General features: G+C 38.6%; 1 protein-coding gene across 1 annotated transcript in view; it reads left to right on the forward strand.

Annotated features, from left to right (window-relative positions):
- Positions 1-622: 622 nt before the first annotated feature.
- TTC21B (tetratricopeptide repeat domain 21B) overlaps positions 623-23,558 on the forward strand; it is a 95,982-nt gene continuing 73,046 nt past the window's right edge. Inside the window, exons 1-7 of the mRNA XM_006065130.4 lie at positions 623-777; positions 6,482-6,611; positions 6,701-6,811; positions 10,863-11,029; positions 13,132-13,254; positions 17,642-17,799; positions 22,879-22,963. Of these exons, the coding sequence (XP_006065192.3) occupies positions 757-777; positions 6,482-6,611; positions 6,701-6,811; positions 10,863-11,029; positions 13,132-13,254; positions 17,642-17,799; positions 22,879-22,963 (795 nt within the window). The 5' untranslated portion in view covers positions 623-756. The remainder of the gene's footprint in view (positions 778-6,481; positions 6,612-6,700; positions 6,812-10,862; positions 11,030-13,131; positions 13,255-17,641; positions 17,800-22,878; positions 22,964-23,558) is intronic.

Here is a 23,558-nt window from a genome sequence, read left to right on the forward strand (position 1 = left end):
CCAGGGATGAGGGAGCCTGGTGGGCTGCCGTCTATGGGGTCGCAGAGAGTCGGACACGACTGAAGCGATTTAGCAGCAGCAGGTTACTTTATTAGTTTCACTCGTTATCAGGGAGTAAAAAAGAGCTTTTTTTTTTTTTAAGGACTAATTTAAAGTGCATTCTAACAGGAAACGCGAGATTTCCAGCAATGCTTGCAAAGATGGGCCCAAGTGTGATTTTTCTGCGCCACCTTGTGGCCATAATACAACTACTACACGTGAAAGTTAAAGGCTTTTTCCTGAGCTGCTGAGGCCTTCTAAACAGCCGCACTGCGGGAACCTGCCTCTACTCAAACATGCAGAAAATAGTGTCTTTCTTTGTAGTCAGTGATGGGAAACAGACTTGCCCTTATCCCTCCGTTCTCTTCCATTTCCTTCATTCTTTAATTCCTTATCCTGGGGACCGCCCTCCCACCGCCCTCCTAGGGTCGTTTCTGCGTTTGACCTCTCCACCTCCCGGGGCATGCGGTGGGTACGGCCCCCTTCCCCATGCGCAGCCGTCCCTCCAGGTCCCTGCCGGCGCCTGGACCTGCAATCCCAGCCGCGAGGGCCCGCCCCCTCACACTGGCAGCCAATGGCGGCTCGGATCCGCCCCGCCCCTCCCGCCGCGTCCCGAGCGAGTTTGGGCCTGGGCGGCAGGGCTTGAGCCCCTGGCTCTGCTATTAGGCTTCGGTAGGCGCACAATCAGGAGGCCTGCGGCCTGGCCTTGGGGAAGCCATGGACTCGCAGGGGCTGAAGGTGAGCGGGCAAGACGTGCCGCGTGTTGCTGTGGGGGGATGGCGAGGTCCCGGGGGGCGTGGGGAAGCGCGCGGGCCGACCGGGCGAGGCCGTTGTTGCTTGCGGTGCCCGCTGCCCAGTCTGGCTGGGTGTCCCCGTTTGGGGCGCCGGCCTGTAATTTACATCACCTGCTCTACCTCCGCCGACCCTGCTTAGGGTCGGGCAGCCTTCCCCACGCGCTGCTTTCCGAATTGCCGTTAGTGTGCTGGCCCATCCTGTTGTCGTCTTTACTTTTACTTTTGTACCCTGTTTGCTCATAAGGTTTTTAGTCATTTTATGACACTGAGTGCGACTCCGAGATGCGATTTTTAAGGACTCCAGCAAACTAGTGTCAGCAATCCCCCTGCGACGGTAAAAGGAGCAAAAAGATTTTATGAAATCAATTAGACATAGGCTTGAAAATGGAGTATTTTAGGGTGATGGTCGGACACGACTAAGAGACTGAACAACAACAACTCTGCTTATCACTGATGCATCCCTTCGGCAAATATTTAATGACGATCCACTTAAGAAATGATGATACGAAAACAAAGATATGAGGCGTGGAAATAAAATAAGTTACTTTTTAGGATCATGATCTCCATTCATTTGTTCACTGATTCCCTTGTTCAACACATGTTGAACGAGGGCTCACCGTGTGTCCACTGGAATTGGGGATAGTAATGAATAGAACAGTCCCCGCCTTCACCGATCTTATAGTCTATTGCTGGCGAAAACCTTAAATAAATTAATTCAACAAATGTTTATTGAATGTGTCCCATGTGTCTAGCATTGTTCTAAGCCCTGAGGATAATAAGCCCTGCAATAATAAAGCTAAGAAAAACCCTCCCAAATCTTTCTACGTTTGATGGGGGGAGGAGTTAGTCCATTTACAGGTGAATGCAGTGTGTATTGTTTGCTGGTGATGAGTGGATGGAGAACACTTAGCCAAGTGATAGTGTCTTTCGCTTTTTTGTCTGAAACTTTATTTTCCTGTGGAGCTTTCCCCGTCCCCTTAAATTTGTTCTTCATATTGCCACCTAAATGAACTTTTCAATAAAAACACTTCTCATGCTAAAAGGTGTTGTTTTTAGCATGTTCTAGTCTAAGTGTAGAGAATCAACTCAATAGGAGGTCCTTCTTGACTCCAGCTTTTTCTCCAACCACCTCTTCCAATTATCCCTGTTCTACTTAAGCCTCTAGAAATGGCCAACGTTCTCTATAATGGGCCAGGTGGTACATATTCAGGCATTATCGACCATAGGGTCTCCGTGGTATCGAGTCTGCCGTCATAGCATGAAAACAGCCATAGACAGACAATACTTAAGCAAGTGAGCGTGGCTTTGTTCCAATAAAACTTTACTTACAGACACTGAAAGTTGAATTTCATGTAAGTTTCATATGTTATATTTTTCTTCTCTTTTTTTTCCCTCAACCATTTGAACATGTTGACTTGCTGGCTGTGTGAAAGCAGGCAGCAGGCCAGACATGGCCCATACGCCACAGTGGGCCAGTCCCCGCTCCCGCATACAAGGATGGTTTTAGTCCTCTCCATCCTCACCCAATCCCGGTGAATCATGGCTTAATTCTGCCTTCTGTGTTGTTTGAGGTCCTCTTTTGGCCGACTTCCTTATGAATCATGAAGAGGGATAGTTAAGAGTACGTATGTAGGAAGTAGGAGTTTGTGAATAGAATCAGTTTCTAAATCCTCCCCAAGAATTTTACTCTCCTATCCTCGCATACCCCAACCTCACTCTCCTGCATTCCAAAAGCAGTTTATACGCTCTTTTCTTGCATTTGCTACACTACATTTCAGTCTTTTAAAAACTTTGTTTTATTGAAATATGGTTGATTAACAATGTTGTATTTCTAGTGTACAGCAAAGTGACTCAGTTATAATTAACTGAGTTAATTCTTTATAGTTAAATGAGTTAATTCTTTTTCATATTTTTTTCCATTGTGGTTTATCACAGAATATTGAATGTAGCTCCCTGTGCTATATAGTATGGAGAAGGCAATGGCACCCCACTCCAGTACTCTTGCCTGGAAAATCCCATGGATGGAGGAGTCTGGTAGGCTGAGGTCCATGGGGCCGCTAAGAGTCCGACACGACTGAGCGACTTCACTTTCACTTTTCACTTTCATGCATTGGAGAAGGAAATGGCAACCCACTCCAGTGTTCTTGCCTGGAGAATCCCAGGGACGGGGGAGCCTGGTGGGCTGCCGTCTATGGGGTCGCACAGAGTCGGACACGACTGAAGCGACTTAGCAGTAGCAGTGCAATAGTAGGGACCTTGTTGTTAATCCATTCTCTATATAATAGTTTCTGCTAACTCCAAATTCCCAATATCTCCCTTCCTCCCTGGCTACCACCAGTCTCTTCTCTCTGTCTGTGAATCTGTTTCTGTGTCATAAATAAGTTCATTTGTGTTATATGTTAATTCCACATTTAAGTGATATCATATGTTATTAGTCTTTCTGACTTCACTTAGTATGAGAATCTCTAGGTTTATTTATGTTGCTGCAAAATGGCATTTTTATTATTAATATTCCATTATGTGTGTGTATATATATATATATATATATACTACATCTTCTTTATCCATTCTTCTGTCGATGGACATTTAGGTTACTTCCATGTCCTGGCTATTGTAAATAGTACTGCTGTGAACATTGGGGTATATGTACCTTTTTGAATTACAGTTTCCTCCAGATATATGCCCAGGAGTGAGATTGCAGGATCATATGGCAACTCTATTTTTAATTTTTTGAGTAACCTCCATATTGTTTTCCATAGTGACTGCACCAACTTACAGTCCCACCAACAGTGTAGGAGGGTTCCCTTTTCTCCACACTCTCTCCAGCAATTGTTATTTGTAGATTTTTTTAATGATGACCTGTGTGAGGTGATATTTCATTGTAGTTTTGATTTGCATTTCTGTAATAATTAACGATGTTGAGCATCTTTTAATGTGTCTGTTGGCCATCTGTATGTCTTTGGAGAAATATCTGTTTAGGTCTTATGCCCGTTTTTCCATTGGGTTGTTTGGGGTTTTTTGTTGTTGTTTTTTCTGAGTTGTATGAGCTGTTTGTATATTTTGGATATTAAGCAAATATTTTGCAAATATTTTCTCCCAGTCCATAGGTTGCCTTTTCTTTTTGTTTATGATTTCCTTTGCTATGCCAGAACTTTTAAGTTTGATTTGGTCCCATTTGTTTGTTTTTTCTTTTATTTATATTGTCTTGGGAAACTGACCTAAGAAAATGACTGGTATGACTTATGTCAGAGAATGTTTTGCCTAAGTTCTCTTCTAGGAGTTTTATGGTGTCATGTTTATTTTTTAGTTTTTAAGTCATTGAGGTTTTTTTGTATGTGTGGTGTGAGGTTGTGTTTTAACTTCATTGATTTACGTGCCACTGTTCAGCTTTCCCAGCACCACTTGCTGAAAGAGACTGTCTTTTCTCCATTGTATCTGTAACTCCAACATATTCTTAACTCCTTTGTTGAAGATTAATTGACTATAGATGTGTGATCAAATAGTCTTTAGATTCTAGTCTCAGTTGAAAATTTTAAGCATTTCTGGGGCTTTTCTGGGACAAGAACCGTGTCTTATTCATCTTTATAGTCACTGTACTTTGTCCAGTCTCTGGCACTCAGTAAATGTTTTTGGACTGGACAACCTAACCTAAACCAAGACAGTAGAAATTGGTTCAGGGAGTGGGAAGTAGACTAGAGCAACAGAAGAGCCTACTGACTGGTTAGACTTAGGGGGACTATGCAAACAGGAAGAGAGAATTTCTGACTAGGTGTCTGGCTTGGGTGGTGGAGAAACTGAAAATAGAAATCTGGAGCTGCGATGAGAGGTCTTGACACGTTTTTCTGTTTTGTTTTGTTTTGTTTTTAATATCATCAACATATGGAGTTTGGAGGAACTTTTTTTTTCCCCCTGAATAGGAGGAATTGAGTACAATAATTCAATGAATCCTCACAATGACCTGTAAATGACTACCAGCATTTTATCAGTGAGCAAACTGAGGTGCTGTCGGATAGACCAGAAATTTGAAACCAGGTCTTTTTACTTTAAAATCCATGTCCTTTTTAGGTTACCATGCCCCTGCCTTTCAGGAGAGTTATATAGGTGCTTAGCGATACTAAATGCTGAATAGAAAATCAAGTAAGATGGTATTAAAAGTGTCCAATTCTTTGCTATCCCGTGCACTGTAGCCCGCCAGGCTCCTGTGTCTGTGGAATTCTCCAGGCAAGAATCCTAGAGTGGGTTGCCATGCCCTCTTCCAGGGGATCTTTCCAACCCAGGGATCCAACCTGAGTCTCCATCTGAGCCCCCAGGGAAGCCCCAAAAGTGTCCTTAGTTGTGGCAAACCAAAGAGTCACTTGCAACCTTAGGGAAGGGGCTCTGGAGGAAACCTGCACTCTTCTGAGATGTGCTGTGGGGGTCTTGGAAATGGCATCTGAATCATGCTGTAAAGAGACTGTGGCTGAGACGGGACCAGAGATCTGCAACCAGAGGAGGGAAGCATAGTGAAGGTTACAGAGGACATTTGCCTGACTCTTCTAGAAAAGCTCTCAGACCCTCCAGAAACAGTAGACTGGAAAAAAAAAAAAAAAGGAGCTGTATAGACACTCATTTTAACCCTGTCAATGAGTGCTTCATTTGTGTTTCTCACAGATGAGCAGCTGAAGAGTCATACTAGATAGGTATGGAATGGCCTGAATTGGTTCGTTGAGGTGAATCAGGTGTATCTCAGTGATGGGAAGTATGGAATATGGTTTCCCTCTTTGATTAGGTTAGCAACTAAGCCTTAGATAAGATCCTAAGAAAAACAGTATAAAGCATAGCTGATGGTGGGCTTCCCAGGTGGCACCAGTGGGAAAGACCCTGCCTATCAATGCAGGAGACATTAGAGTCACAGGTTTGATCACTGGGTTGGGAAAATCCCCTGGAGAAGAGAATGGCTACCCACTCCAGTACTCTTTTTTTTTTTTTTTTAAACTTTACAAAATTGTATTAGTTTTGCCCCCACTCCAGTACTCTTGCCTGGAGAATCCCATGGACAGAGGAGCCTGGGGGGCTGCAGTCTATGGAATCTCAAAGAGTCGGACACGACTGAAGCGACTTAACATAGCTGATAGTACTTTTCTGCCTTGTATATGAATAATGTAATTTTGAAAAAAAGCCTGAAGAGGGTGATTTCCTTTAAAAAATAGATTCTTTGTTTTACTGACAATTATTTATTTATCGTGGAACTCAGAAAACATAATCTTTGACAATAAATTGCTGGGTTTAATAGGTCATTACTTTGTGATGCTACAAAAGCAAAGTAGAAACAAAGTGTTGTTTGTTTTAAGAAACCTGTAGTCTGGCGATAGAAGCCTCTGGTCTTTTTTTTAACTTGTTTTGTAATTGAAAGTACTCTGACTTCAATATTGTTAAGAAAGCATTTAGGAGAAAAAGATTGAAATTATTAGAAAATATTGTTATTTTAGTAGTCTTATGTTCATTGTGTTCCACATTTCTTATTACTAAGTGCTAGCCTTTAACAATATTTTAAGGAACTTGGAAGAAAAAATACAGTAAGTTTTAGATTATTCAAGATCTTAGATTAATGCCTGCTTGTTAGAGTATTTCAGAACATTGGAATCTCTCTTAACTTTATTTCCTTTTAGGCTTTGATTAATTACTACTGTCAGGAGAGATATTTCCACCATGTGTTACTTGTTGCCAGTGAGGGAATGAAGAACTACGGCAGTGACGCAGTCTTCAGGTTTTATCACGCTTATGCTACATTAATGGAAGGTACGTGCTAATTATTAAGCACTCCCACAAGTTTTAAATTCTTGTTTTGCACCAAGAATAATTTTTCACTTTGTGGTTTTGATTTTCAGGTAAAATTCAAGAAGCTCTTCGAGAATTTGAGGCTATTAAAAATAAACAAGATGTATCACTTTGTTCTCTAATTGCATTGATATACGCTCATAAAATGAGCCCTAATCCAGGTATAGTATTTAAATATAATGCTTAGATAGTTTCTTCTACTCAGTTCATTTTGATTTTTGTCAATTACCTTAACCTTCAGTCTGTTCATACTGTATTATATATTATCTGTGGATACTATTAATATCATATTTGTTTTATCATCCTGACAAGACCTTAAGTTTATTAAGCATAAGAAATATGAGTCTTCTCTAGCTTTCATATTTCTTATATCCTATGGAAGAGGTTTCATTAGTCTGTAGGAATTGTTTGAATTAATACAAAGGTGACTATGTATTAGCAATGGTTAAACCAAAAAAGGACAGCTCAAAACAGGTGTAGCAGCCAACTTTAACTTGTGTGCATATATAGTTAAATGCGTTTTCTTTCTTCTGCTATATCTTAAGATTCTTAAAAGCTCTTATATCCCCCAAGGGGGCTAGCTCTTTTTAAGATATTCAGTAAATTTTTATCCAGTAGTAGGTTGGGAGATATGATTAGATTATATAAGGAACTTTATACATAAACCAGCAATTAAAATTATGTGAACTGTCTTAATATTTAGTGTATCTTAATGGCTGAGGCAGAACAGTATTAAAATTTTAGGTAATAACAAAGAAATAATATTGTATTCATCCTTACATATCTAGTAACAGCTAATAGCATCATAAAAAGATCTTGTTTCAAGTAATTGGACACTTACCAAATGTCATAAAATTGTTTAAAATAATAGAAAACAGTTTTTTCTTAATCAGAGTATCACTTACATCCTTCCCACACATGCTGCTGCTGCTAAGTCACGTCAGTCGTGTCCGACTCTATGCGACCCCATAGATGGCAGCCCACCAGGCTCCCCCGTCCCTGGGATTCTCCAGGCAAGAATACTGGAGTGGGTTGCCATTTTCTTCTCCAATGCATGAAAGTGAAAAGTGAAAGTGAAGTCACTTAGTCATGTCCGACTCTTAGCGACCCCATGGACTGCAGCCTACCAGGCTCCTCCATCCATGGGATTTTCCAGGCAAGAGTACTGGAGTGGGGTGCCATTGCCTTCTCCGTTCCCACACATATACATGTACAAATCAAAAACATGTTATTTAATATGTTTAGCTTGTAAACAGACCCAACAACTAGATACTTTCTGCAAGGGACTGTATCAGATAAAGCAAGGGGTTCCCAACCTTAGGGTGGTCGACCTGTCGACCTCCTGTCAGATCAGTGGCGGTATCAGATGAGGAATAAAATGCACAATAGATGTAATGCAGTTGAATCATTCCCAGACCAGCCCCCTCCAAGTTTGTGGTAACATTGTCTTCCTGGAGCGGGTCCCTGGGGTTGAAAACATTGGGGACTGCTAAAGAGGAGCCACAAGAATTTTAAGAAGTGATCTGCAATATCAGTTTATAATTTAGTTGGGAAAGAAAGTGTTAAACCTACAAAGATTAAATACTAATGTTATTATTAAGTAAAATGATACAAAATAAAACAGATGAATCCATAATTAATTGAAAATGGCATGTACTGTTTATCCATAGCAGTAGGCTGGGAGGGCTTTGTGAAAATGGAGATTGATCTTGTCTTTAAAGGTTTGAGTATAAAGCATATTTGTCAGACAGGAGAACTTGGTGGGCAAATATGGCAAAATGGTTCAGGATTAGGCTCCTCTCTGGATCCCCTTTCTCTGTGCTCCAGCAGGAGTGTGTATAGCTGGAGCAGAGAGTTTGCATAGGAAAGCTAATGTAGTCAGTAAGCCTAAAAAAAAAAGTAACAAAATATGTTCTTCCTGGAAGCAATTTGTCATTTAATTGGTTATTCCCAAGAGTACTGGTTCTGTTGGAAAATATGATTTCCAGGATACTAAAAAGATGGAAGCAGAAGTATTGTTTAGAGACATCTGAGTCCTCACTCGACTTTGCATAGATGAAGCTGAGTGGGCTTGAACTCAGGAGAGGCCCAGAAGCCTGTCAGTCTCCCTGAGAAAGGGCCTAGATTGTTCTTGTACATTCTTCCTGAATATTTATGAAAGCCCTGGTTATGAAAAGGCTGTGATGCATTAAGAACTGGAGCTGATATCCAGCAAGAGCCAGCTTTGTGAGCTAACCGATTCTCCGCTTGATGGAAATATAGGCAGGAAGGTGCAATGCCTGCTTCCGCCCTGATAAGTTCTGTTTGTGTATCACGACTATTTGATGAAAACTTCTGAAGGTGTTCCATGGGCGTGTTGGGCAGAAAGGATATCTTGCCAAGCAATCTGGCCCTCCGGAATGTGATTTTGTTTGCTAAATTCAAAAAGTTGTACCTTGGTAATCCTTCACTTAAGTTTGTATCACTAGAGTTAAAGAGGAAGAGTCATGTACCTTTCCTCGGTAGCCATTTCCCAAACGGTAGTCTGTTAGAGTCTCAACCCTCAACTTTCACATTTCTTTTTCCTATTACCTGACTGATCCACATTCTGATTTGACCCAGGATTTGGATCTAATTGACATTTGTGTCCTAAGCACATATATAACAGATTAAATAGAAGTGATTAGAGTTCTAGAAGTCACTCAGTCATGTTGGACTCCTTTGTGACCCCATGGATTGTAGCCCTTCAGGCTCCTCTGTCCATGAGATTCTCCAAGCAAGAGTACTGGAGTGGGTAGCTATTCTCTTCTCCAGGAGATCTTCCCGCCCCAGGGATTGAACCCACGTGTCTTGTTTCTCCTGCATTGGCAGGCAGATTCTTTACCATTAGCACCACCTGGGAAGCCCATTAAACTATATAAGTAGCAGTAATTATACCACTTTTCATTGGCCTATGACAGCAGCCTGACATATGTTTTAAAATTGGATTAAGAATTAGGGTAATTTGACTACTAGTTCTGGGTTTTCCCTTAATAATTGTCCTATATTAGAGTCATTACTTTTTTTTTATGTCTTGAGAATGACATAAAGTATAGAATGGCACTGTGGTCACAGTAGTTGTTAGCTACACATGGCTGTAGAGCATTTGAAGTGTGTCTTACTTGAGGATATGAATTTTAAATTTAATTCACTTTTACTGGTAGTTGATTCAGTTGTTAGAAATATGTTTAGGATGAATATATGATTGTGTTTTTTCCAAAATAAATTTTATGAAATCTAAGTATATATTAAGATTTTCTGAAGAAAATGTAGCATCTTAATTGAGATGTGCTTTGTGTAAAGTGCATATCAGAATTTAGAAAGAAGGAAAAAAAAGGAAATTATCTTCTTAATTTTCAAATCCATATGAAATGATCATTTGGATATATTGGGTTAAATAAAATATATCATTAAAGTCAATTTTACTTCTTTCTTTTTACTTCTTTGTAGCTACTAGGAAATTTTAAATTACTTAGTTCAGTTCAGTTGCTCAGTAGTGTCTGACTCTTTGCGACCCCATGGACTGCAGCATGCCAGGCCTCCCTGTTCATCACCAACTCCTGGAGTTTACTCAAACTCATGTCCATTGTGTTGGTGATGCCATCCAACCATCTCATCCTCTGTCGTCCCCTTCTCCTCCCGCCTTCAGTCTTTCCCAGCATCAGGGTCTTTTCCTATGAGTCAGTTCTTCACATCCAGTGGTCAAAGTATTAGAGTTTCAGCTTCAGCATGTCTTTCCAATGAATATTCAGGACTGATTTCCTTTAGCATGGACTGGTTGGATCTCCTTGCTGTCCAAGGGATTCTCAAGAATCTTCTCCAACACCACAGTTCAAAAGCATTAATTTTTTGGCACTCAGCTTTCTTTATAGTCCACTTCTCACATCCATACATGACTACTGGAAAAACCATAGATTTGACTAGAAGGACCTTTGTTGGTAAAGTAATGTCTCTGCTTTTTAATATGCTGTCTAGGTTGGTCATAATTTTTCTCCCAGGGAGCAAGTATCTTTTAATTTCATGGCTGCAGTCACCATCTGTAGTGATTTTGGGGCTTGCATATTTCTTGCATTTATTTCTACTAGTGTTGCTATAAAGAGAAGAACTATATTCTCTGCTGTTAATCATCTGATCTATCATAAACTCTTGATCTAGAATTTAATTTTCACTTAATGTGTTTTTTCCCTCGCCCAGATAGAGAAGCTATTCTTGAGTCAGATGCCAGAGTGAAAGAGCAGCGTAAAGGAGCTGGGCCAAAAGTTTTGTACCATGCAGGCTTGTTTTTGTGGCACACTGGTCGGCATGATAAAGCGAGAGAATATATTGACCGAATGATCAAGATATCAAATGGGAGTAAAGAGGTAGCTGATTTTCTTATTTTGAAATAGTATCATTAAAGAAAGCTTAATGTTGTTTATATATTCAGTGGTATTCTTTGTTATTGCCCACTCTATGCTCACTTTATAAGTAACAGCTTTATTTTAATATTTTATAAAATTCTGGTTTTCTTAGGTTGCTTTTTTTAATGCAGTCTATTAGCTCTTGACGAGATCCTTCCTGCTTCCTTCCCTCCCTTCCTTCCTGTCCTTTCTCTTTCCTTCTTTCCCACTCTCCTTATTGAACTGCTCTAGGTACAGGGCACCTTTATGTGCACTGTTAATAGAAAGGTAAGAAATGCATAAACTTGACTTTGATGAACGAATCACCTAGCAGTGTTGTAGAGCACATACCCACTTAATATGAGAAAATTGACAAATGGAATGAGAAGTGTGATTAAAATGTGCAGGGAAATATTAGCATTTATTGCTCATTTACTTTGTGCTTGGCACTCTTCACCCATTATGTAAACGTTAGAAGAATGAAGAAGAATTTCTTGAAGGAAGTAGTATTTGAGCTAAAATTTGAAAGATGGATACAGTTTCCACCAGCGAAGATTATGGAAAAGGGAATTAGATATACCCAAATGGGAGATAATATGGAAATAAGGAAAACAAGGAGACATGTAGATTCTGGGTACAGTGAGAACCTCACATCTGACCAGAGTTTAGGGTAAACAGAAGAGAATGGAAGAAAAGGTTGGAAAAGTAGATTGGGACAAATTGAAGGATCTTGATGGGTAGGTACAAATATTTGAATCTAATTTGATATGCATTAAGGGTCATTGAAGATTTTTAATCGTATCAGTGTTACTTTAAAGTGAAAATTCAGAAGATGAATTTAGCAAAGGTTTACAGGATGAACTGGCCTGGGAAGAAACCAGAATGCAGGCCCCTTTGCAAAGGTAGTACTTTCTGCCAAAGGTTTTAAGGATCTACACTAAAATTATACAGTGGATAGGAACTTGAGAATTATCAAATACCTGCAGGAATTTACAGCTTATTATAAATAACACAGGAAAGATACTGAGGTGTCAGATATCAAGGATGTCTCTCTGAAGTTTTAAGCCTGGACAATTCAGAGACCAGTTAATGTGGATAGAAAATACATTGGGATGAGAAGTAATCTTGGAGAGAGATAATGTGTTTGCCGTTAGACGTGCTATATTTCAGGCCCTGGCAGAACAGTGAGGTGGAGACAGTAGATGAACTTTTGGAAAGAAGAGAAAAAATTAGAAGAGGTGTTGGATTAGAAATAAAGGTTGGGAATCATCCACAAGTTTGAAACAATTCAAATAAGGACAGTGATCTAGTGAGTAGAAGTAGCATTGTTTAAGAATTCTTACCTGTCTTTTCAGGTGTAATACAGGGAAGTAAATATGATCTTAGTTAAAGATTTAGAAGATTTATTAATTCACCTAGAAATTTTTTTTACAAAGGAGCAGATTTCATAATTTTTTATTTGGCATTAAAAAGAAAAATAATATACGAGTATCCATCTTATTTCTAATCCTATAAACCTTACAGCCCATTGGCTTACTAACATTTCTGAAGGTAAATGTTCATGACTGCTTCATCTTTAAATTTCTGAGAGCATTTTATCCTTTTATTTGAATCTCACTGAACTAGTCAAAGAGAATGAGATAGTTGCCAAATTATCTTAATATTTAATAAATGTGAAACAAGGAACTTCTTTCTCATCTTATTTCATTTGGTCTGTTTCCCCCCAAAAAAGTAACAAATTCTTATTTATGTACTGAATTACATGTTTAACAATTATTAATAATAGTTTATTTTAAAAGCCCCATGTAAGAATATTGGTTATTTAGCATTAATTGTTTTACAAACTTCTTCATATTAATACTGACTATAGTAGTAATCTTAAAGACTGAAACTCATAATAGTCCTCAAGACTCTAGGCTGGCAAGGGCTTGAAAGTGATTTTATTGTAGTTTTATTTTTTATAAGATTATTCAATAGAGTGATTTTTGTGACTGATTACAAATGAGAATGATGTAGCGTTTAACTCCATCCACATTTGTTTCTTTCATTTCCAAGAAAAAATAAAACAATTACTTGTTTTATAGGGACAGGTTTTGAGAGCATGGCTTGATATTACAAGAAGAAAAGAACCTTATACTAAAAAAGCATTAAGATACTTTGAAGAGGGATTGCAAGATGGGAATGATATTTTTGCTCTACTGGGTAAGGTGAGTTGGAGTTAGATTAATAAAATGATGTTTTAAAATTTATTTGTAATATATCTGAAACCCAACAAAACTAGCTCAAAATGATGGTTTTAAATGTTACTTTCAACTCTCAACTGCATTTGTATAGGATGATGAACAGCAAACTAGGGAAAAGTACTCCCTGCCAAATTCTTAAATCCTGGATCAATTTTATTTGTTTTTGTTGTTGCTGTTGTTAGTTGTGATGGTTCCTACATTATTTACTCACCAAACATCTATGAGGCGTCTTACCCTGAGCAAAATAAAATGTCTTTCTTTTATGAAGCTTATGTTCTACTGGTGGAGAGAGACAATAAACGAAGCGAGTTATATAGTATATTAGAAGGTGATAAGTACAGTGGAAGAATACAGAGCGAGAAGTACAACTGGGGTATGAAAGCAGTTTTAAATGTTGTAGTCAGAGAAAGTGACATTTGAGCAAAGGTGAATAGGAGGTGAGGTTTAAAGCCATGTGGGCCCCTAGGGAGAGCATTACAAATAGGGGTAGAGAGTTCATATACCTTAAGGCATATGCCTTTAGTCTGGAGACTAAAGCAAAATGAGTGAAGGGGAGAGAAGTGAAGGATTGAGGGAAGGCAGGTGAGTGTCAGGGCAGGTGGGTATGGATGGGATGGGGATGAGAGGCTGGCTCCTTCTGTAAAGCCCTTGGCTCTTGCTTTGAACCGGGTAGATTGGCAGCTGATGAAAAGAGAAATAACATGATCTCACTTAACCCATACCTTGGGAGGGATAACCAAGTGGCAAAGTCATTAGAAATCATTGATGGGTGGAAATGTTTAATTTGGACTCTTTCTTCAATCCCATTGATGACTTTGAATGCCTTAAATTATTTTTTATTTCAGCAAAAAGAAACTAAATTTATATTAGGAAAACAGTCTATTAAATTAGCGATTTGGGGAAGGGGATAAAAAAGAAAAAGAGGATTATTAGTGTCTTGGCTACTGCCAATATCCCTACATTGCTCTTGTCAATTTCCAGGACTAGTGAGCTTCTTCAGATGCTTGTCATCAGGACAACTAGAATTCATACTGATTGGACTCAGGTTTTGCCTAATGGCGCTGCTAGAGCTTACAGGCATATAGCAAGTTTTTTTTTTGTTTTTTTTTTTTTAAGTTTTTCTGTCTCATTTCTCTTCCTCTCTAGTCCTTAAAGCAAAGCTAGTAGATAATCTTCTCAGGTAGGGCTATTTCAAGTGTTAATATAAGCAGCTTAGGAGGATTTTCCCTTTTCCTCTAATACTTTTTAGACTGGTTTAAATTCTTTTTCTGATATAACCCATTCCAATTATGTATGTATTTTTCAGTTCATTCAGGCAGAGGCTTCCATTAGTTGAAGTCCAACCAGGAATGATATGAACCAATTATATAGCAAATTTAGTTTCATTTAATATGATATGTTTTCTGAATGTTGAGCTTTAAGAAAACGAAGATCATGGCATCCGGTCCCACCACTTCATGGGAAATAGATGGGGAAACAGTGTTAGACTTTATTTTTCTGGGCTCCAAAATCACTGCAGATGGTGACCGCAGCCATGAAATTAAAAGATGCTTACTCCTTGGAAGGAAAGCTATGACCAACCTAGACAGCATATTCAAAAGCAGAGACATTACTTTGCCAACAAAGGTTCGTCTAGTCAAGGCTATGGTTTTTCCTGTGGTCATGTATGGATGTGAGAGTTGGACTGTGAAGAAGGCTGAGCACCGAAGAATTGATGCTTTTGAACTGTGGTGTTGGAGAAGACTCTTGAGAGTCCCTTGGACTGCAAGGAGATCCAACCAGTCCATTCTGAAGGAGATCAGCCCTGGGATTTCTTTGGAAGGAATGATGCTAAAGCTGAAACTCCAGTACTTTGGCCACCTCATGCAAAGAGTTGACTCATTGGAAAAGACTCTGATGCTGGGAGGGATTGGGGGCAAGAGGGGAAGGGGACGACAGAGGATGAGATGACTGGATGGCATCACTGACTCGATGGACGTGAGTCTGAGTGAACTCTGGGAGATGGTGATGGACAGGGAGGCCTGGCGTGCTGTGATTCATGGGGTTGCAAAGAGTCAGACACGACTGAGCGACTGATCTGATCTGATCTGATCTGAGTATGATATGTTGCATTCACGTGGGAGGTAATGGTCTAAGGAAGTACTAGATGTGCTCTGTTGGCATGATTTTGTTATTTTAAGTTACCAGCTATTCAGACAGATTCCAAGGGTGTCTATATATTTTTTAAAATTATGTTTATTCTTTTTTGCTATTGCTGTATGCTGTTGAGAAGTTTAAATAATTTATTTTGATGCAGTCAATGGCATCATTGGATGGTTCTCACACTTTTCCTTTAATTCTATGGGAATATAATCTCAAACTGATTTCAGGAATGTATTGCAGTTATACTGTGCATCTGTTGAGGCAGATGCTCATTTTGAACTGAGATATTCTAGGACTAAATTTACTCCTGAAGGGGATTCAGTAACACATTTTAAAAAACGTGTTAGGCCTCATCATCTGTTCTTAAAGCACATACTAATTTGTAGACTTATATTTTCTGACCATGAAAGTAATTACATGTACATTGTAGAAAAATTTTAGAATACAGTAATATCTGAATTAAAAATAAATATCAGCATTGGAGATAACCAGGTAAATTTATTATATTGTAAATTACATCTCTGTTTCATAAGTATAGATCTACAAATTAACATAATGACCTTTAATGGCACCTGAAATCTTATTAAATGAATATGCTGTTATTTAATGCTATGTGGCCATTTTGGGTTCAGTTCAGTTTAGTTGCTCAGTCGTGTCCGACTCTTTGCGACCCCATGAACTGCAGCACGTCAGGCCTCCCTGTCCATCACCAACTCCTGGAGTCCACCCAAACCCATGTCCATTGAGTTGGTGATGCCATCCAACCATCTTATCCTCTGTCATCCTCTTCTCCTCCTGTCCTCAATCTTTCCCAGCATCAGGGTCTTTTCAAATGAGTCACCTCTTTGCATCAGGTGGCCAAAGTATTGGAGTTTCAGCTTCAACATCAGTCCTTCCAGTGAACGCCCAGGACTGATCTCCTTTAGGGTGGACTGGTTGGATCTCCTTGAAGTCCAGTGGACTCTCAAGAGTCTTCTCCAACACCACAGTTCATAGTCCAACTTTCACATCCATACATGACCACAGGAAAAACCATAGCCTTGACTAGACGGACCTTTGTTGGCAAAGTAACTGTCTCTGCTTTTGAATATGCTGTCTAGATTGGTCATAACTTTCCTTCCAAGGAGTAAGCGTCTTTTCATTTCATGGCTGCAGTCACCATCTGCAGTGATTTTGGAGCCCAGAAAAATAAAGTCTAACATTGTTTCCACTGTTTCCCCATCTATTTGCCATGAAGTGATGGGACCAGATGCCATGATCTTAGTTTTCTGAATGTTGAGCTTTAAGCCAACTTTTTCACTCTCCACTTTCACTTTCATCAGGAGGCTCTTTTAGTTCTTCACTTTCTGCCATAAGGGTGGTATCATCTGCATATCTGAGGTTATTGATATTTCTCCCGGCAATCTTGATTCCAGCTTGTACTTCATCCAGCCCAACGTTTCTCATGATGTACTCTGCATATAAGTTAAATAAGCAGGGAGACAATGTACAGCCTTGACGTATTCCTTTTCCTATTTGGAACCAGTCTGTTGTTCCATGTCCAGTTCTAACTGTTGCTTCCTGACCTGCATATATGTTTCTCAAGAGGCAGATTAGGTGGTCTGGTATTCCCATCTCTTTCAGAATTTTCCAGTTTATTGTGATCCACACAGTCAAAGGCTTTGGCATTTTGGCTTATTTTAACTTTTTCTATTGTAAATAATTCTGCCATAAATATCCAGTTACGTCTTTAAGGTAATTCTTAGAAGTGAAAATATTGAGATAGTTTCGCAATTTATATTGTTTATCTCTAAAATTTTCTTAAGGTGGAAAGTAATTTTTTTAAAAAGATAAAAATTTCTTAGTTTTAGATGCTACTTACAGATATCCTTGAAATATTTTATTCTAAAAGGTAATTTTTTCTGTTATAAATACATTCTTTTTGATATATTCTTTAAAATTTTTATCCTATATTTCTGTTATTTAAAGTGAATTTTAAAACAAAATCACTTACTGTATAAAATATTTTGATTCTGTGTGATGTTTCAAAATTTTGTTTGATTACAACTTACTTTTCTGATTATAAAAGTGAAAACTATTCCTTACAGAAAGGTCAGAAAGCAAAAATATAGAAAATGTTAAGTAATAGAATTGTACCTCACCTGCTGTGACAACCTAAGTGTATATGATCACAGTTTTGATGTCACTTTTTACTTTTTTCTCCCATTAGGCACAATGCCTTGAGATGCGCCAAAATTATTCAGGTGCTCTGGAGACTGTGAACGAGATAATCATGAATTTTCCAAGTTTTCTTCCTGCTTTTGTAAAGAAAATGAAACTACAGCTAGCTTTGCAGGACTGGGACCAGACGGTTGAGACAGCACAGAGGTTAAGTAAAACAAGATCTCACAAATATCTTTGGGTCTGGTTTTAATTTTGAGAAAAAAGAAAATCTATGTGTATTTTTTTCTTGTAAGGTATTTTCAACTTGATTTTTTACAAATAATATAGAATTGAAGAAAATCTTGACATTGCATTGTTTTTTAAGGACTGAATTTATTGGTTTACATAAATATATATTAACACCTGAGTAACTATTCTAAGACACTCTTAAGGTTCAGAAGGACAATAATTGCTGACCTCATGAAGCTTATATTCAAATGAGAAGAACCATGTAATAAGTAAACAAGAAATTCTGTAGGGTGTTACAAAGTTATAAGCTCATTGGAGAAAAAGTAAAGCTGGAAAGTGATATAGGGAGTTGGGGGAAGGGCTTCTATTTTATCAGCTGATCACGGAAGGCCTCTGAGAAGATGCCATTTCACAGAGGGAGCAAGTGTGCAGACATTCCAGAGAAGGTTGCAGACTGAGGGGAACGCAGGTGCAAAGTCCTTGAGGCAAAAGTCCGTGTCATATGGTTAAGGGTGGGAAGGAGCAAGGTGACTAGGCGGTAACCTCAGAACAGAGGGTGGGAGGGGGAAGGCATGCCAGGCTGGGAAGGGTCTTGTTCATCATTGTGAAGAGTTTAGTTTTTCTTCTGAAGTCTGAGCGCCTTGGATGGTTCCCTCTCTCTTCTTCCCTCTCTGCTTTTCCTTCTTTCTCTCCAGCAGTCTCTTCTTTTTCTTCTCACTGTTAAGTTAATGAAACCAGGATTTTTATCCAGCAGGTATTCCATGATAGGAATTGTATTGGTTGTGTGCCATATTAGCGTATAACTTGTTGCTTATACTCAGTTTTTCCAATAAATTGTTGATGGATCCAGAGGCTTGGTTAGATTCACATTCAATACTTGTTTTTGTCTGACATTAATTCATAAGTATTGATGTGTTCTTCCATCAAACAGACATAATCTCTGCATGCCTCTTTTTTGTGTGATATTAGTAGCAATTCATGCTTAATACTTGGGTACTTGGTTTAGGATTATAGTAAGATTATATCTTTCCTTCTGCATTTCTTAGTTAGAATACTCCTGTAAAGAAAAACTTCTGCTGGTTCGTTATCTAATGTTACAGTTCATACAGGAAAAATTAGATAAATGCTTGAGTCTTTGACCTTATTCCCAGGTTTCAGAAACAAGTAAAAAAGGCCCCTTGCATATCTAGCATTCGCCAGTGGTGATTAAGGATTTGGGTTTGTTTGTTTATGTGATATGGGTTAAACTTTGAGTGTTTCTAACCATTTTGGTTATTATAGTTGCTCAGATTGACTTATCTTTGGTCATTAGTAGCTTCTTCAAGTCCTTATGACATGATCCTCGAAGTCTTTTGTAGTGTCCATACTGTTAAATTGGCAAGATATACCAGGGTTATTTTGTGTATTTACTGACCCATTATAGGTATCGGCCATTGTACAGGGAAATCTAACTCCTTTTACTGAGAAGTGGTATTTGGAGGCCACAGTTTGTGCATAAATAAGTTTCTGATGTTTATACTTTTCCGATTTTTTTCCTAGGCACTGTTTGTGTGCTGGGTGTTGGAAGTATCTGCATAATAATGTGCAAAATATATATATGTATCGTGGGGACATTTAAAAAATGATAAACAGACTTGTTATATGGTTTTTAAACTTGATTTTTCTTTAACTTAAATATTTCATTAGCCATGAATGGTGTCTATAAGGTGAACATAAATATAGTTTATTTTATACTTCCCCATTGATAGGCATTTAGGCTATTTTTAATTTTTTGCTATTCTAATTATTGTAGTAAACACACCCACCCACTCAGCCACACACCCACACGTCTTTATACACATGGAGAAGTATTTCTGGAGGATGGTTTCCCAAATAACAAATTACTGATTTAAAGGGAATTTTATTTTTTGGGGTAAGCTAAGCTCTTGTGAAAAGTAGATACAAATATGTTTATTTTTGTCATCTGTAATTGTTTTGAGTGGGTGTAAGACTTGATCAGTCAGCCTTTCTCCACATTGTCTTTAAGGAACCTAAGTTCTCTCTGTCTTGCAACTCTGCCTTTACCTAAAACCTCATGATGTTGGTGTCCACCTGGTAAGAGAGCAAAGAGTGTGGAGGAGTCATTCTGCTTTTCTTAAAAATCCAGGCCCAGACATGGCACATACTGCTTGCTGTCACATTGGCCACGGCTACCTGCAGAGACGGCTGGGAGATTGGGTAGCCCAGAGCCCAAGCAGATAAGGCGAAAGTGATTTTGAGGAGAGAGTGCAATTCCTGCCTCAAATGTACACATTTGACATTGGATAAATACTACTGAGTTGTGAGAAACTATACTAACTTATACTCTCATTGTTAGTCTATTGAATGTCCCCTCCCCTATCCTCAGGAATTTTGGCTATTGTCAATGTGAGGTTTTTTGTTTTGTTTTTTAAAAAAACAATCTGGTAGGATAAGAATGGTACCTTACTTTTATTTTTACTTCCTTGTTTGTGTTGCAATTGAGCATTTTTTTTAATGCTAAAAGCTATTTTTTCCCCTGTATATTCACTGGTCCTTTTTTTCTTATTAATGAAATCTATCCATCCCTATATTTCTAATGGACTTTGACATCTTTTAAGAAGTTCTCCATCATGTTTCTTTTCTGATGGTTTTCTTGGCCTTTTGCAGTTGACTCTCAGAATAGCTTGTTTTAAAAAAAAATGCAAAAAACCTTATAAGATGTTGGGTTGAATTGCATGAAACCTATAGATTATTGGGGAGAATTTCTTTAATCCCAAATGAGTAGTATCTTTAGGCCACTACTGATGTGCAGCAAACAACCACACTTCTCAGGGCATGTGATAATATGTGATCATTTCTTACTTTGGTGTGGATCATCTAGGGTCACTGACCCAGTCCAGATGTGGCTGGGGCTCCGCTTCAAGTTTCATGTCCAGCTGAGAGGGCATGAAACCTTGCTGCAGTTTGGACTCAGGTCAGCTCTAAGGGTGTTCTCTGGGCTCCAGCCACATAGCACCAGCTTCTTAGAGGAAGCCCTTCTCCTGGCGATGGCAGAGATGCAGAGGACAAGCAGAAATATGCAGTGCCTCTGAAACGGGGCTGGCGCACTGCCTTTCCCGTCCTGATCCTATTGGCCAAGAAACAGCCCCACGTTGTAGTCGGGGGCAGTGACGTGCAAGCCACGATTTGTAGGAGGAACTGCTCAGTTACATGGCAGAAAGCATGTATTAGGGAGAGTGAAAAGCTGCAGCTAATAACGTAGCATGCCATGCATGAGAAGAAACCTAATGTGTTACCCCATTTGTTCAGTTCCATCAGTTCTTCAGTGCTCAGCCTTCTTTATGGTCCAACTCTCACATCCATACATGACTACTGGAAAAACCATAGCTTTGACTATATGGACTTTTGTCAGCGAAGTAATGTTTCTCCTTTTTAATATGCTATCTAGGTTTGTCATCGCTTTTCTTCCAAGGAGTAAGCATCTTATTTCATGGCTGCAGTCACCATCTGCAGTGATTTTGGAGCCCAAGAAAAGAAAGTCTCACTGTTTCCATTGTTTCCCCATCTCTGCCATGAAGTGATAGGACGAGATGCCATCATCTTAGTTATGTGAATGTTGAGTTTTAAGCCAGCTTTTCACTCTCCTCTTTCACCTTCATCAAGAGGCTCTTGAGTTCTTTGCTTTCTGCTCTAAGGGTGGTATCATCTGCATATCTGAGGTTATTGATATTTCTCCTGGCAATCTTGATTCCATCTTGTGCTTCATCCAGTCTGGCATTTTGCATGATGTACACTGCATATAAGTTAAATAAGCAGGGTGACAATATACAGCCTTGACATATTCCTTTCCTAATTTAGAACCAGTTTGTTTTCCATGTCCGGTTCTAACTGTTGCTTCTTGACCTGCATACAGGATTCTCAGGAGCATGTAAGGTGATCTGGTATTCCCATCTCTTTGAAGAGTTTTCCACAGTTTGTTGTGATCTACACAGTTAAAGGCTTTAGCATAGTCAATGAAGCAGAAGTAGATGTTCTTTTGGAATTCTCTTGCTTTTTCTATGATCCAATGGATGTTAGCAATTTGATCTCTGGTACCTCTGCCTTTTCTAAATCCAGCTTGAACGTCTAGAAGTTCTTGGTTCACATATTGGTGAAGCCTAGCTTGTAGAATTTTGAGCATTACCTTGCTAGCCTGTGAAATGAGTGCAATTGTGTGGTAGTTTGGACATTCTTTGGCATTGCCCTTCTTTGGGACTGGAATGAAAACTTGGAATTGGATTGGAATGACCTTTTCCAGTGCTGTGGGCACTGCTGAGTTTTCCAGATTTGCTGGCATGTTGAGTACAGTACTTTCACAGCATAATTTTTTAGGATTTGAAATAGCTCATCTGGAATTCCATTACCTCCACTAGCTTTGTTCATAGCAATGCTTCCTAAGGCCCACTTGACTTCGCACTCCAAGATGTCTGGCTGTAGGTGAGTGATCACACCATTGTGGTTATCTGGGTCATTAAGATGTTTTTTTTGCATAGCTCTTCTGTGTATTCTTGCCACCTCTTCTAATATCTTTTGCTTCTCTTAGGTCCATACTGTTTCTGTCCTTTATTGTGCCCATCTTTGCATGAAATGTTCCTTTGGTATCTCTAATTTTCTTGACGAGGTCTCTAGTCTTTCCCATTCTATTGTTTTCCTCTATTTCTTTGCATTGTTCACTTAGGAAGGCTTTCTTATCTCTCCTTGCTATTCTTTGGAGCTCTGCATTCAAATGGGTATATCTTTCCTTTTTCTCTTTTGCCTTTTACTTCTCTTCTTTCCTCAGCTATTTATAAGGCCTCCTCAGACAACCATTTTGCCTCATGAACATATTAAGATAAAGATCCAGAGATTCTTTTGGTTTTAAATAATGAGATTGATAATTTTTATAAAGGAGTGTCATTTTGCTAATGAAAATTACTTACTTAAACCGTGGAGTAATCAGACCAGCAAACCAACTTTGCAAGTTGTCAAATAATAATACATAATTTATTTCAACATTAACTGAAATTTTTTTTGCAGGTTGATGCTGCAAGATAATCAGAATTTGGAAGCACTGAGAATGCTGGCCCTTTACTATTTGTGTAGGGAGGGGGATATAGAGAAGGTAAGTTGTATTGTACTATATAACTTTCCTGTATTAAATATATAGTTACACATACATGCACATACTAAAGAGCCTTGAAGTGCTTTTAGAATGTATATCATGGCAGTTTTTAGTTGAGTCCTAGAAATATACCTTAACAAAGGTGGGTATCTTAAATCACCTAGTAAAGCAAAAGTATCATATAGTTAAAATTACCCTTGAAAGCTTTAAAAATTATTAATTACAGCAGATGCTGTTTTTATGTAAAAGTCATGTGTCATATGATATATGATTAACAAGTGGTACTGGTTATGGAAGAGAACATACAAAATATAATTCATAGTACTTTTACAATTTTATTGAGTTTGCATAAGTTAAATGGGTTAGGATGAAATCCCATTGAACCTTATAAGGCACACGTTTCTCTGGTAATGAACACATTGACTGTATATTTTGGTTTATGGGATGCCAAAATCCACTCTGAAATCAATAATATTATAACAGACAATAAATTTAGACTCTTATTTAGGGTTAAATGAGTTAATGTGATAGTACCTAGTAAGTACTTCAGTAAATACTAGAAGAATCTTAGTAGGAGCAAATCTAGAGTAAATTT

Source organism: Bubalus bubalis, chromosome 2 (assembly GCF_019923935.1).
Source record: "Bubalus bubalis isolate 160015118507 breed Murrah chromosome 2, NDDB_SH_1, whole genome shotgun sequence".
Taxonomy (NCBI): domain Eukaryota; kingdom Metazoa; phylum Chordata; class Mammalia; order Artiodactyla; family Bovidae; genus Bubalus; species Bubalus bubalis.